The 14,296-nt window shown below is 37.3% G+C and overlaps 1 protein-coding gene across 5 annotated transcripts in view; it reads right to left on the bottom strand.

Annotated features, from left to right (window-relative positions):
- LOC106884182 (glutamate receptor-interacting protein 1) overlaps positions 1 to 11,635 on the bottom strand; it is a 542,605-nt gene extending 530,970 nt beyond the window's left edge. The window contains exon 1 of one of the 5 annotated variants that reach the window (XM_089349488.1): positions 11,104 to 11,635. In XM_089349488.1, the coding sequence (XP_089205614.1) occupies positions 11,104 to 11,149 (46 nt within the window). In that variant the 5' untranslated portion in view covers positions 11,150 to 11,635. The remainder of the gene's footprint in view (positions 1 to 11,103) is intronic. The other 4 variants (XM_089349543.1, XM_089349474.1, XM_089349479.1 and 1 more) reach the window with 4 other exon arrangements.
- Positions 11,636 to 14,296: the final 2,661 nt, after the last annotated feature.

Raw genomic sequence — 14,296 nt, 5'->3', positions numbered from 1 at the left:
TATATATATAAATATATATATATATATATGTATGTATGAAGTCGGTGCCCCAGCATGGTTACAGTCTAATGACTGAAACAAGTAAAAGATGAGAAATATATTACACACGCAGATATATATATATATATATATATATAAACCAAGAGAGTTAGGGGTTGAGGGTCACCACGGTAGTGGTAGAATATATTAAGTCCACCATTTCGTCAATCGCAGCAGATTATAAACCAGGAAAAGTACCGGACAAGGCATTACACCTGTAAAAGTATATGACAAACTATTACTTCAAGTAAAGTTATGAATAAGAAACTTTTTACTTAAAATATTGCAGCTAAAATTAAAATTTGACTATAAAAAATATTTTATTATAGTTTACAAATAACACTATACTTATTTAAGTAGAATTTGGCTAATTTACTACCTTAAATACAGTGACTACTTAGACAAACTTACAAATTAGCCGAACAGTTTTGTACAATAAATTTAAAAGATGAGAACTGTAAAGAGTGATAAATTAGAACATTCTTTGCTGCAATATTTTAAGTAAAAAGTTTCTTATTCTTTACTTTACTAGAAGTAATAGCTTGTCCTATACTTTTGCAAGTTTAACAACTTGTCCTGTACTTATCCAGGTTTATAATCTTAAGAATATTACTTTTCATGCTTGCATTTTTCCATGTAATATATTATATTAAAGTCAGCGATGCAAGCCAGATCTATCGTAGTAGAAACCAAGTGGTGAAAAAATTGCACTGCCGTGTGTAAAAAGAAGACGATTTTCTTTTTGAAACAAAACTGATTCGTACAAGAACAACGATTGGAATTTTTTTACCTCTCGGGAATAAGTATCCTTTTCAGCTGTTTATTTTGTTTCCTCTTGTTTATTTTGTTTACTGAAAATTTGAGTTTAAGAGGTATAGTTTGTTTCCAATCTTCTGTTTGACAAAATTTAAAGGCAGCAAATTTGTCACGAAACCTCTTTTTTTTTTTTTTTTTTCTCTCCCCACCTCCCGCTATCGTCTTCCATCTAACTTCTCTATCACTCAGCGGCACTTTTCGTTTCGTACCCTTCATTTCTCTCTTTCCTTCACATCCTCGTTACCTGCTCTTCCCTTCTCTCCTTCATATCTTCCTCCTTCTCTCACTCTTTCATATCTTTATCTTTCCCTCTCTCTTTCTTCTCGCTATCGTATTCTGTCTAACTTCTCACCCACAACGGCCTTTCTCGTTCCATAACCTGTCTTTCTATTTCCTTCATATCTTCTTTACCTGCTTTTCCCCTCTCTCTTTCATACTTTCCTCTGTTTTCCCCTCTCTCCCTCCCTGTCATATCTTTCTCCATTTCCCGCCTCTCTCCCTCCCTGTCATATCTTTCTCCATTTCCCGCTTCTCCCCTCATACATTTTTCGTTTTCCCTACCCCTCCTCACTGTCTCTCCCTTTCCCTCGTATATTCTTCATTCTCTCCTCTCTCTCTCCCTCACTGTCTCTCTCTTTCTCTTCCTCCTCGTCTCCCTCCCTCTGTCTCCCTATCGCTCCATATCTCCTTTCTCTTTCTTTCATATCAACCTCCCTCTTTCCCTCTCCCTATTGCTCCATACCTCCTTTTCTCTTTCCTTTCCTCTTACCTCCCTTTGTCTCTCTTACTTCCTCTCTGTCCTCTTACCCCCACCCAGCACCAAAGTGGGATCGCAAGGAACTGAAACTTCTGTTGCAAGCGTTCATGATTGCTAGCGGTGATCCTCCAAACAACATAATTACTGCTTCACTAAAGAACAATGGTTTCTGTAGAACCCCTGAGCAGACAGAACGGAAGGAAAACGAACTCATCCGATCCTGTGCCTTTATTAGACCACACACTGACACTCTTGATGTCATCATGGAAAATAGTAGTGGCAAGACTGATAGGGAGGATGAAACCAGAACCAGAAGTCCCTCTGATCCAGTGGTCCCAGCAAAAGAATGGGTCCCCCACCTCTGTGAACAACCAGGCTGATAAAGATTGGGAAGATGAAAAAACAACAACCAGAAGTCCCTCTATGCCAGTGGTTCCACAAAAGAACGGAGTCCTCACCCCTATAGAAAACCAGAAGAATGCAAAGGTTACTACCAGTAAAGGAAGGGAAGACCACAAGCACAAACATAAAGAAGGAAGGGGAGAGAAAGGAAAAGGAAAAGATGAAACAACTAAAACTAAAACCACCAGGCAAAAAAAACAAAAAAAAAAACAACTCAAACATGGAGGCTGCAATGGAATCCGAAACCCTAGATGAGAGAGGAAATTTGGAGTGAAGACAGGCAAATGTTGGCATGGGGAAGACGGTACAAAGTGTCGGTTTCTTCACCCGAGACCCCGCCAAAATTGCAGGGGCCTTAAGGAGAAATACTTCCCCGAGGAAAGGCACCAATCGTCTCCAAAGAGAAAGTAAGCAAATGCAGTGCGCTCTTCAGATGTTATGTGCAAGGCAGCAGCTGAGCAAGAGCCATTTTTGTGCATGGTGCAAAAGATTGTGCAGCAGTTGACCTAGTTGCATCAAGCGCAAACACAGAACCTTGCCCACCACTACGCAAGACCACCACAATAAACAGACACAGGATGGCCTCCCCTAACGCCTGCACAGTCGTCACGCCAATATTTTAACTAAATATTGGAGGCCTGTTGCATCTCAACAATAAAAGCAAAATATTTTTCCTAAGAGATCTTGCTGCATGCAATCAAGCCCTATGCATAGCACTCGTGGAAACTCATGTGAGGCCTGATATGCAGAAATACACGCACCAAAATATACCATACTGCGAAAAGACAGAAGAGAAAGGAGCCATGGTGGAGTTACTGTATACATCTGTGAGGATCTCACACCCCAGGTCCTAGTGTCATACTTAAATTCAGTATGTGATACTCTAGTATACATAAGACAACAGAATATAGTCATATGCAATACATATCGCCCACTGGCAATGTTGTCGCGCTTCAGGACCAGTTACTGCAACAGCCTGGGTTTCAGGGTCCACAGCTGTTTAATATTCTCCCAAAGAGCCTGAGGGACATACAGAAAGTGAATGTAGGTGTATTCAAATCAAAACTGGACCTCTTCTTGTCGAGAGTCCCAGATGAATCTACCGCGCGGCATCAAACTTCCTTATTCACCAAATGCCACATATCAGAGGAGGTTCTCAATAATAACAGTATAGGAAAACGGTGGTGCTTCAGCATGGTCACAGCTCTGAGCTGAAACCGATAAGAAATATATGTATATACATACATATATGTATATATATATATATATATATATATATATATATATATATATATATATATATACACACACACACATACGTGTGTGTGTGTGTGTGTGTGTTACGTATAAATACATACACAAACATATAAGAAATGCCTGAAAGTACAAGAAACATTGTAAATATCTGACGGACTGGAAAAAACTAGATGCCACAGCAGCGTTATGGAACCTGAAGTGAATTTAAGATATTTAAGATAGTGTTACCCTGAAGTAAGTTCCGCAGAAAATAATATCACCCGGAATTTTGCGGGCTTAAATGTGCTTAAATAAAATTTGATAAAAGCATATCTTTATAAAAAAAATGACTTATTCTCTTCGTAAAAATGGCTTCAAATGTTGGCACATGGCCAGCAATTTTGAAGGGAACAGGAAATCGATTACATTGATGCTAGTATTTGACTGGTACTTTATTTCATCAGACCTGAAACGATGAAAGGTAAAGACGACCTCGGCGAAATTTGAACTTAGAATATAAACGTGCATTTTGTTCGCTGGTTCCGCTAGCTTGCCACCTTAATCACTATCAAAATAATGTTATGATATGGTCTTTTCTCTTTATTTATATAGATAAATTCTTTCACTGAAGCACTTTTTTTTTTTTTGCTTGTTTATCCAATGCTTTAGGCTGATGGAGTGTTGTTTGTAAAATATAGCTCTGGATTTCGTGATTTGGAGAAAAATCATGAGTTGCGCGCCAAAATTAATGTAGGAACCGTTGATATAAGACAGTTTTTCATCACAGTTGTCACTAAATAATGATGACTGAGATTCAGATTAGGCGCCCCATACATCATCTAAAGAAAAATTAGCGTTCAGTTTTGTTTTGTATTTTCCTTATTTTTTCTTTTTATAGTATTCCTGTGTTTCATACAACGGAAATTATGATTCTAAAAACAGAAAAAAATTTTGTTGGATATTAGGAAGGCCATTAAATCAATAATAAACACATGCACTGGCTATGTTTTACTTCTTTTGTTATATTATTACTGAATTAGTTAACCAGTTAACTAATCGATTGCCTGATTAATCGTTTGGTTGATCAAACAGTCGATTAGTTGGTTATTTAGTTAAATAAATACTAAAATAAATACGAAAGAAGTTAACTAGAACCAGTGCTGTGTTTATAATTGGCATAATGACCCTCCCTACATACAATAAAATCTTTTTTAATACATGAGTTCACACCAAGAATCTTGCAATCTCGTAAAAACGAAAAAATAGGTATTTTTCAAAAATTCAATCGTTTCACAGTTTTGCACTCCTCCCTTTCCGTAACCTTTTTTTCTTTCCCGTGAGGTATGGAATCCGAAACTCCGCCAAAAGATAATATTAATACAACAACTACGATTCTGTAATTGGGTATTTAAACGCGTTCGTAATGTGAAAAACATTAAAAGATGATTTGTTAATGTATTTAGCTAATGGCATTAACGCGATAAATGAAGCTATTACAATAGCAAATTGAAACTGGGTCGTAGAATTTATTCGCAAAGAAAACGTACCACCCAGCAGCGAAGCCAGTTATGTACGTAAACAAAGAGGAAGCGATGGTGGAATTGGTGGAGTGGTAGTAGTGGAAGTAAGATTTTTTTTTCTTTTGCGTCAAAAAAACCCCCACGAATCTGGACAGTCTTATCGCTTAGAAAACGGCATGTGAATATAGATGACTACTGAAAAAGCATTTTACTGGATTCCCTTTTTTCCCCTTTCTTTTTTTCTTATAGATTTTTATCTGATCTGACATTGGGACGAAAGCTAACCAAAATATAAGAACAATAAGAATAAAAAGAAGACTGAGATAGATAATATAAAAAAAAAGGAAAGAATCTTGACAGAAAGATAGCGTAAAGGAGAAAAATAAAAACGAATAAATTCTCTTCGTTCTAACATCCGATGTGTATACAGTCAACAAAGCTGGCTCAGATCCCAACAGCGGTGTCTTTTAAGATCAAAAATATATTCCAAGAAAGATTACTAAAATAACAACCACAACAACCATGGAGTCCATGCAAAACTACTGGTGACCTGCATTGGATTAAAAAAGAGCAGTTCAATGAGTTAATGTGTTTTTTATTGTGAATATTTATTCTCGTCACGTCACACTGTCGTATTTTATTTTGTAAAGATTTATAAGAGAATTGAGTAATTACAGCAGAAGAAATAATGTTCCCCGAACAAAAGGTAAAATGAACCGAAGAAAAAAATCTAATGTTCCAAAGTAAATTTATTCTATTTTTCTTTCATTTTTCTTCACGTTTCTGACTATATATATATAGTTTCTTATGTGTATTTCTAAAATACTGTGTAAACAAATAAGAGATAATAGGTAAGGTGAAACCATTGCTTCCACAGCGAGGTTTTATTCGGTAAAATGGTTAATACCGAAGTTGTTGTACCTGATGTAAACTCTGATTGAGAAGATCTATATTCAAAGACGTTTCAGCCGTGACTCTCCTGTCGTTTTTAAGGATTTGCAGAGCTACATTATCTAGTGTCCTTTCTATATTCTTCTTATAAGACGGTATGATGTAATTTGAAGATTTCATGGCTATTTCTAGCAGATCGAGTGATCACGTAGAGGCTTCCTCGCTGACTCGTAGCGTTGTTGTCGTCGTTGTTAGCCTTGATCAAACTATGGTCAAGAGCATTTAGGCAAAACCATTCTGTTTTGCTTAAGGGATAATTAGGGCTACATAATCGAACGCATTCTTTCATAACAAGTGTTTTAGGGAGATTTGGCGACTTCTACCAGAAAGAGTGACCACAAAAAGTCTTTGTGCTTTGTTGTTATTGGACCGGTTTCAATCAAGACAATTTTACCACGGACCAGAGGAAATAAATGCATAACAAAACAATAGAATGCACAATATGTAATTTAATTATTACTTATATGATACATATATATTATATATATAAAACATGTATAATACAGAAACACCTTACAGAGTGCGATAGTCAATAACATAGAAATAAATTTTAAAAATTTATTCTTGCTATGCCGCCCGCCATTAAATAATCCCCAGTCCGGTAGCTGAGGATCCCTACTCTCCCTGGTGGTGATACAAGACAGTAGAACAATTATTGGCTTGTCTGTTATACTCAATAAAAGGGTCTCTTTTGCGGCCGCTTGACCAGCTATAATTAGTACCCAGAGAAGGGCAACTCGATTTATTGGTATTTAAATCACTCACAGACACATCCCAGCCTTTGACCCACATGTGTATTGTCTCCTCTCTCTGACTTTTCTACTGATACCTTTTTTAGGTGGTTGAGTAGCGTGAAGTTCTGGTCCTGGTAAAATTACAATTTCATGGTTTCAAATGAGTCAGGTATAACAGCAGAAAGAAATACAAGGACAAGAGCTGTAATTAGCTGCTACATTTTATTCAACCGGTAGAGGCGCAATGGCCTAGTGGTTAGGGTAGCGAACTCGCGGTCATAGGATCGCGGTTTCGATTCCCAGACCGGGCGTTGTGAGTGTTTATTGAGCGAAAACACCTAAAGCTCCACGAGGCTCCGGCAGGGGATAGTGGCGAACCAGGTTGTACTCTTTCACCACAACTTTCTCTCACTCTTTCTTCTTGTTTCTGTTGTGCCTGTATTTCAAAGGGCCAGCCTTGTCACACTGTGTCACGCTGAATCTTCCCGAGAACTACGTTAAGGGTTCACGTGTCTGTGGAGTGCTCAGCCACTTGCACGTTAATTTCACGAGCAGGCTGTTCCGTTGATCGGATCAACTGGAACCCCCGACGTCGTAAGCAACGGAGTGCCAACAACAATTTATTCAACCGCTAAATGAATCGGTACAGCAAACGTTGGTATACCTTGAATGATATCGTCAGAAGAAAATATACATATTCGTTTCTCATGCAGTTGGAAGTTGGTAATGTGTGCTTGAGCAAACAGAACACAACAACGTGTCAAGGCTCTCTGTAAGATAACTCTCCTCTCTGCGGAGATCCGAACTCGACCGTGTCTTCCCACCACACTGGAGAAAACGGGAAAGATTCCTCTTTTTAAAGCTGATTAGGGGCTCCAGCGAACAGACATAATTTTCCCGCGCTACGCTGGTCTGTTACGTGATGGGATTGGATAGCCCGCGTAAAAACAGGACTCGATCGATATATGCACCATCACGTGGCCAGATCATGTGACCACTTACAGAAAACATGCGTATGAGCCAATATCAGGGTATCGAAGGCTAAACGGCCGAATGATAAACATACTTCTGCTACACTATAATGATCTATGTTCCTCGGAACTGGTTAATCTCGTATTTCTTCCAATCAAGCATTTCCGATACATTTGTCTCTTCATCTCTCGTCACCCTTGTTGTATCCATCCCGGCCCGGTACACAATGGCCAGTCCTTCCCTCTTAGAGTATCGACTATCAGGAATTTCCTCTTGTCTTTTTCTGCAGGTGTTGATCTACAACAGTTTGAACGGAACATCAAGGGCACCATGTTCACTGGCCTCGGAGAGCTAACAAAGTTCACTGGCAATGCTGCTGCTTCACGATTCAACAAGCAGAAAAGAAAAAACAATGAAGACCATAGTCGTTTTTTAGAAAATTACTATCTTTTGAACTCACAGCGTGAGATATTCAGCAACAATACACTGTAGTAAAGATTGTTTGCCAACATAACATGGAAGTCCTGGTTTAGGACTAATGTTGCTATAATTTAGCCCGAGAAGACATCGTCTCCTGGGGCTAAATTACAGCAACATTACGCCTCCTGGGGCTAAATTACAGCAACATTACGCCTCCTGGGCCTAAATTACAGCAGCATTAGTCCTAAACCAGGACTGCCATGTTATGTTGGTAAACAATCTTTACATAGTCATTTTTATACAGCTAAAATTTTATAAGCTTTAACAATCTCTGATGACCTTTCATGACGAAAATACATTTGTACCATAAGAAAAAAAACTGTATCTTCAAAGCCACAATGTATTTCATCTCTCACTGAACATTTGTGGATCTTTTACAAAGCACGAATATTACTTACAAACTACCAACACAGCGCGCATGCACATACTACGTTAAAAAGCTATGTGATTGGTTAGCAAAACTTCTATTCAGCAAGATACAATAATCAGGAGTATAAAGACATGTCGCATTCATCCTCTCTTTATTCTACCGCTACTACAATAATCACTACTTTAAGTCCTGTTTTTCCGCCCAAAGCCCAATCGATTTACTTTCCTCTGACAACAAGAGGGATGTTTCCGGCGAGAACGGCTTTGATTATAAAGCTCCTCAACATACGTTGTTACACTATAATACGTCCATCCACCCGTTCGCCTGTCCATTCGTCTGTCCGTCCATCCATAGAGGTCAGCTGCCCCGATGATGTGATTATCTCTTCGAAAATCAAAGAGAAGGAGTATAACTAAGGATAACAGCTTCGAAACCTTCAGCTTCTATTTATTCCCAGATTATAAACTCACATTTATACCAATAGTAATTGGTTCACATGGGTTTGCTCGTAGAGACCAAAGTCACAATCCGGATAATCTGGGGTTGTCAGATAAAGAAACCAACCAGCTAACACGTACATTATAAATGCAATCTGTAAGCGGAACAGTAAAAATATGCGAGCCTTTTCTGAAGTTCAACGTGACATCGTTTTTGTTACCTACATTCTAGTGATGAAGTTTTATATCAGTTCCTTCTTTACAGGAAGACTTCAAATAATTATAAATAGAAGAGAACAAACGTAAATACTGCGGTGTTTAGCTATACATATATAGCTGCATATATATACTGCCTATTTATTTGCACAACATTCAGTCATGAGATATGATGACGAATGGAGCGACGTAAATGAAATTAATAAGTAAATTTGCGTCTGTGATCATGCGTGTGCATGTGTGTGTCTGTGTGTTAGTGCGTGTGCTTGTGTCTGTCTGTGAGCGTATGTATACGTGTGTGTTTGCGGGTGCCTGTATGTATGCGCACACGTGTATATGTATATCCAAAGATATACCGAATGACTTATTTTACAATCATAACAAATACACAAGCATTGGTATATGTTTACATCTTTGTACGTATGCATAAATAAAATATCTAAGTGCGCAAGTACAAATATAGGGAGTCTACAAGCATAAATACATATACACATATATATGCATGTATATGTGTGTGCGCATACGTATTGAATATATGTGTGTGTATATATGCTAATGTATGTGAGCATATATATATTTATATGTATGTGAGCATAAATGTATTTCTATGTATGTGAGCATATATGTATTTATATGTATGTATGTGAGCATATATATATATTTTTATGTATGTATGTATGTGAGCATATATTTATATGTATGTATGTATGTGAGCATATATTTATATGTATGTATGTATGTGAGCATATATTTATATGTATGTATGTATGTGAGCATATATTTATATGTATGTATGTGAGCATATATTTATATGTATGTATGTATGTATGTATAAGCGTGGTGTACATAGATATATACATGTTATAGAAGGTTTGCAGTATATAAATAAGTATTTCAACCATGCGGTGTAGCAATACAATAAGTGTGCCGGGTCCCGTTACGAAGCTGTGAAATTGTATATAGCTTTATGTTCTACGCAACTCAACACACACAAACTTGCATATACATATATTGCACCAAACATATAAATAATATGCACTTACAGAAATGCTATATACAGACACAGACTCATTTATGTTTGTATGTATTTATACGTTTACACTTATTTTGCTAGCATGTTTGTAACTATATTTATGTTGGTATGTACATGTATATATGTCTGTGTGTATGTTTATATGTATATACATCCATATATTTATGTAGATAGATAGATAGACAGATAGATAGATATCGATATACTTTCATACGGATATATATATATATATATATGTGTGTGTGTGTGTGTGTGTGTGTGTGTGTGTTTGTATACATACACATATATACACATTCATTTACTGTTGTATATGTATGTCTGTATATATGTACGTTTGTATGTATAAATGAATATACGTATGTACACACATATATACGCACACATATACACATATAAACACGTAGATACATACATACATACATACATACATACATACATACATACGTACGTACATACATACATACTCAAACATCTCCAAGTGTGCATAAATAAATGTATTTCAGTGTTTATATATAAATATATATTTCAAATATGAATATACATATTGATTACATCGAAGGTAACAAGCAAAATTCTGCTAACTTCCATTGGTACATATTGATTTGTAGTGTTGGCCCAAGCTGCCAAATTTGGTAGGCGGGGAGAAGGGGGGACTGGCTTTGTCAGATCAATAACGAACTGATTTTGTCAATTAGATCAATCACAGTATTTTATTAGTTTTTATTGACAGATGAAAGATCAAGTCGACATCAGCCAAATTCGAGCTGATATATGTACAAACACACACACACACACAACATACACACACATATACTTCGTGTGAATGGGGGGGTGTTGAAGAACAGGAAAAAATAGGATTCAATACATGAGTTAATATATTTTTATTATTTTTAATCAGTAGAAAGTTACGAAAGTGACTCAAGGGCTGAAAGTTTATTTCACAGTTCGAGCATTATTGCGCTTAAAAACTTAATAAGCATCATGCATGTATATATGTGTGTGCATTCAATAACCTGATATTCATATATGTATGTGTGCATCATGTATATAGAATATTTAGATAGATAGATAGACGTGTGTGTACGTATGTATGTATATATTATTTAATATTCTGCGTTTAGAAAATGTAAATTGACTTACCTTCGTTTATAGAAGTCCGGAAACAGTTTGGTTTCCAACCTGGCATAATTATCGAAGGCAATATAAAAGAAAATTTAATTTTATCAAACGTAAACAATATATAAGATGATTGTAAGATCAAATCCAGGCGTCACACACAGTCTTTTTTTTTCTTCTCTTTTTTATCCTTTTGTTTTTGTAATTAAATATCCCCAGTGTAACTTAGTTTTGGCCGAGCAAGTCGTTGCTGACGTGCAGCACCTGAACAGAAGTCATGTTATATATGAGTGAAATAAGGGTATCAGGGTATCTCGCTTTTAGAATTAGGAGCCTGAAGCCACAGAAACAGAAAGGACGACTGTAACTGATGTGTTTTCTTGTTGTTGGTTTGTTTGTTTGGTTTGTTGTTTTGTTTTTACTTTATTGGAGTTATATGTGTTGGGAGTGTGGTAGGTGGGGTACGTGCTGCTTTTCTAGTTTGTTTGTTTTGTTTTTTTTCTTCAGCAGTTTAACATGCCGAGTAAGCTAACATAGCACTACAAAACAGAGGTGTGTGTGTATATATATACATGTATAATACATAGATGTGTGTGTGTTTGTGTATGTGAGTATGTGTGTGAGAGAGAAGGGGAGAGAAGGGCGACAGAAAGACAGAGAGAGACTGATGGTAAACGTCGGAGTAATTAGAGCACTACAGACTCCCCCAAGTTGTACATAGTAGGGGAGGGGTGAAAGTTCAGGTTGGCTGATGGTTATAGTGATGCTAATGGTGGTGGTGGTGGAATCGGCCTGGTAACTTTCAAAGTTATCTTCAGTTTCCGAAGTCTCGTTTCTCCCGGCATTCGCAAACACACTTTTGCGTTTGATTGAAAATAACGGATTTTTTTTTTTGCTTTCCATTTTTATGTTCACACTGACATAAGCTTACAAACACCGGATTTTATTACCGACGAAGAACAAAGCAAAATAATAAAAAATAATAATAAAAGGCGGTCAGAATGTGTTGGAGAGAGAGGGGAATTTGATAGAGAAAAGGGAGAGAGAGGGGAATTTGAGAGAGAAAAGGGAGAGAGAGGGGTAGAGACAGTGAGATAGACAGACAAACACGCAGACGACGAAATGTCTATTAAAATGAACTGGATAATAAAAGAGAACCAAACGCTGATGGTTAAATAATCATAGAAGAGTGAGCTAACAAGGTTAACATCGTCTTTATGACACAGTTGTGGAAATAAAGACTTGAGCCAATTATTGAGCCTCTTCAGAGACGCCCTACACATTAGAAATAGCAGCTAAACTGCCATCAAATCGTAACTTACCGCCTAAAAACAAAAAGACACTTTTTTTTTTCAAATTTTGGCGCTCCAGCATGGGCATAGCTTTAGGGCTGAAACGGATAAACGAATAAAAGAAGGATCTTTTTTAAAACGGGGGCCACATTTTTCATTAATGTTTTACATAGTGTTTTTGGTACCGAAAGACTTTCAAATTTCGTATACTTATCTATTTTGTGTTATAGAACAGAAAAATATTTTTGTATTCGAATTTATTTCATGTAAAAAATTGTCTTATTTCGATAATTTCAACCAATCCAAAGTGTTTCGTTAATGAAAAATGTGGCCCCCGTTTTAAAAAAGATCCTAAAAGAATAATGTAGAATGTATCAACCCTAGTGCTTATTTCTTTTTGAAATCTTGTGCTTATTTTATCAGTGACTTTTGCTAAACCGCTGAGTTACGGGGATGCAAACAACCCAACATAGGATGTCAAGCGGTAAGACGGACACACACACACGACGAGCTTCCAAAGTTTACGTCAATGAAATTCACTCGCAAGGCCTTAATCAGCCCGGGGATAGAGCAAAATGTATACGCCCAAAGTGCAGTGTAGTGGAACTAAACCAGAAATCAAGTGATTAATCACAGCCATGTCATGCCATGTCTGCGCCTAAAATTGTAGCGTTTCCATGCCGAGAATCGAACTCGGGCCGCTAAGGTAAAAGGCCGTATAAAATATTGGTTTGAATTTTTTGCACTAGGGGAAGAGGTAAGTCGATTATATCGATCCCTGTATTCAACTGGTACTTATTTTAGCAACTCGAAAAGGATGAAAGGCAAAGTCGACCTCGGCAGAGTTTGAAAGACGGACGAAATAGCGCTAAGCATTTTGCCCGGCGTGCTAACGATTCTTATTTCGTTATTGCCCACAAGGGGCTAAACATAGAGGGGACAAACAAGGACAGACAAAGGGATTAAGTCGATTACATCGACCACAGTGCGTAACTGGTACTTAATTTATCGACCCGAAAAGATGAAAGGCAAAGTCGACCTTGGCGAAATTTTAACTCAGAACGTAACGGTAGACGAAATATCGATTTCTTTATTAGGCATAAGGCTCTAAATATAGATAGGGACACCACAAGGACGGACAAGACCACAGTGGGGACAAAAACATAAAATGAATGTAAATGAAATGAAAGTTATATAAAATGAAAAAATTAAAACGGACGCATGGACCCCATTCTCATGCAGTATCATTTGAACCGTTATATGTACTATTTACAATTGTTCTTTTTTCCCTTTAATTTCATACTTGTCTTTAGTTGAACTACATTAGTGGTTCGATATCTCTTAAATCCACCACTGGTGGCAACTCTTTAAATTCCACCTCCACTCCTGGAGGGTCAACATTATCCCCACATATCTCTTTCAACTTTCTGTAGTTTTCCAATTCTATCAATATTGCCTTCATATCCTCCGCGTAGACGTATGAAGGCACCTTCACTCTTACTATTGAATGAAACTTGATCATCTTTTTCTCTGTTTCAACAGTTTTGGGGTACGTCACATAATGCCATACTCCTTCTCCTCCTCCTTCTTCCCTTTCTCTTGGACTTTTGGTTCTCTTTTTTCTTCCTACATAAATAGCCTCTCTTCATACAGTTGGGTTTCCGACACTTTCTCCACTGGTAACTCCACTTTCTTTTTACTTTCTTTTTCCTGCCTACTGCCCTCCTTCACAGTTTCTTTCCTCACCTCTTCTCTCTTCTTTTCCTGCTTCTCTGGCGGAGAACTCATTCCTCCTCCTTTTCTTTTTAACTATAGTGAATCCCTTCTCCGTTTCTTTTTCTGTTACCTTGTCTTGTACTACTCGGTTCACACTAATGTCTCTCCTGTTCTGTTTGTTGCTTTCTTTGGGTGCACCATGCCTTCAT

The sequence above is a fragment of the Octopus bimaculoides genome, chromosome 1 (genome assembly GCF_046866305.1).
Source record: "Octopus bimaculoides isolate indiv1 chromosome 1, ASM4686630v1, whole genome shotgun sequence".
NCBI lineage: Eukaryota > Metazoa > Mollusca > Cephalopoda > Octopoda > Octopodidae > Octopus > Octopus bimaculoides.
This window is presented reverse-complemented; position numbering and strand designations above follow the sequence as displayed.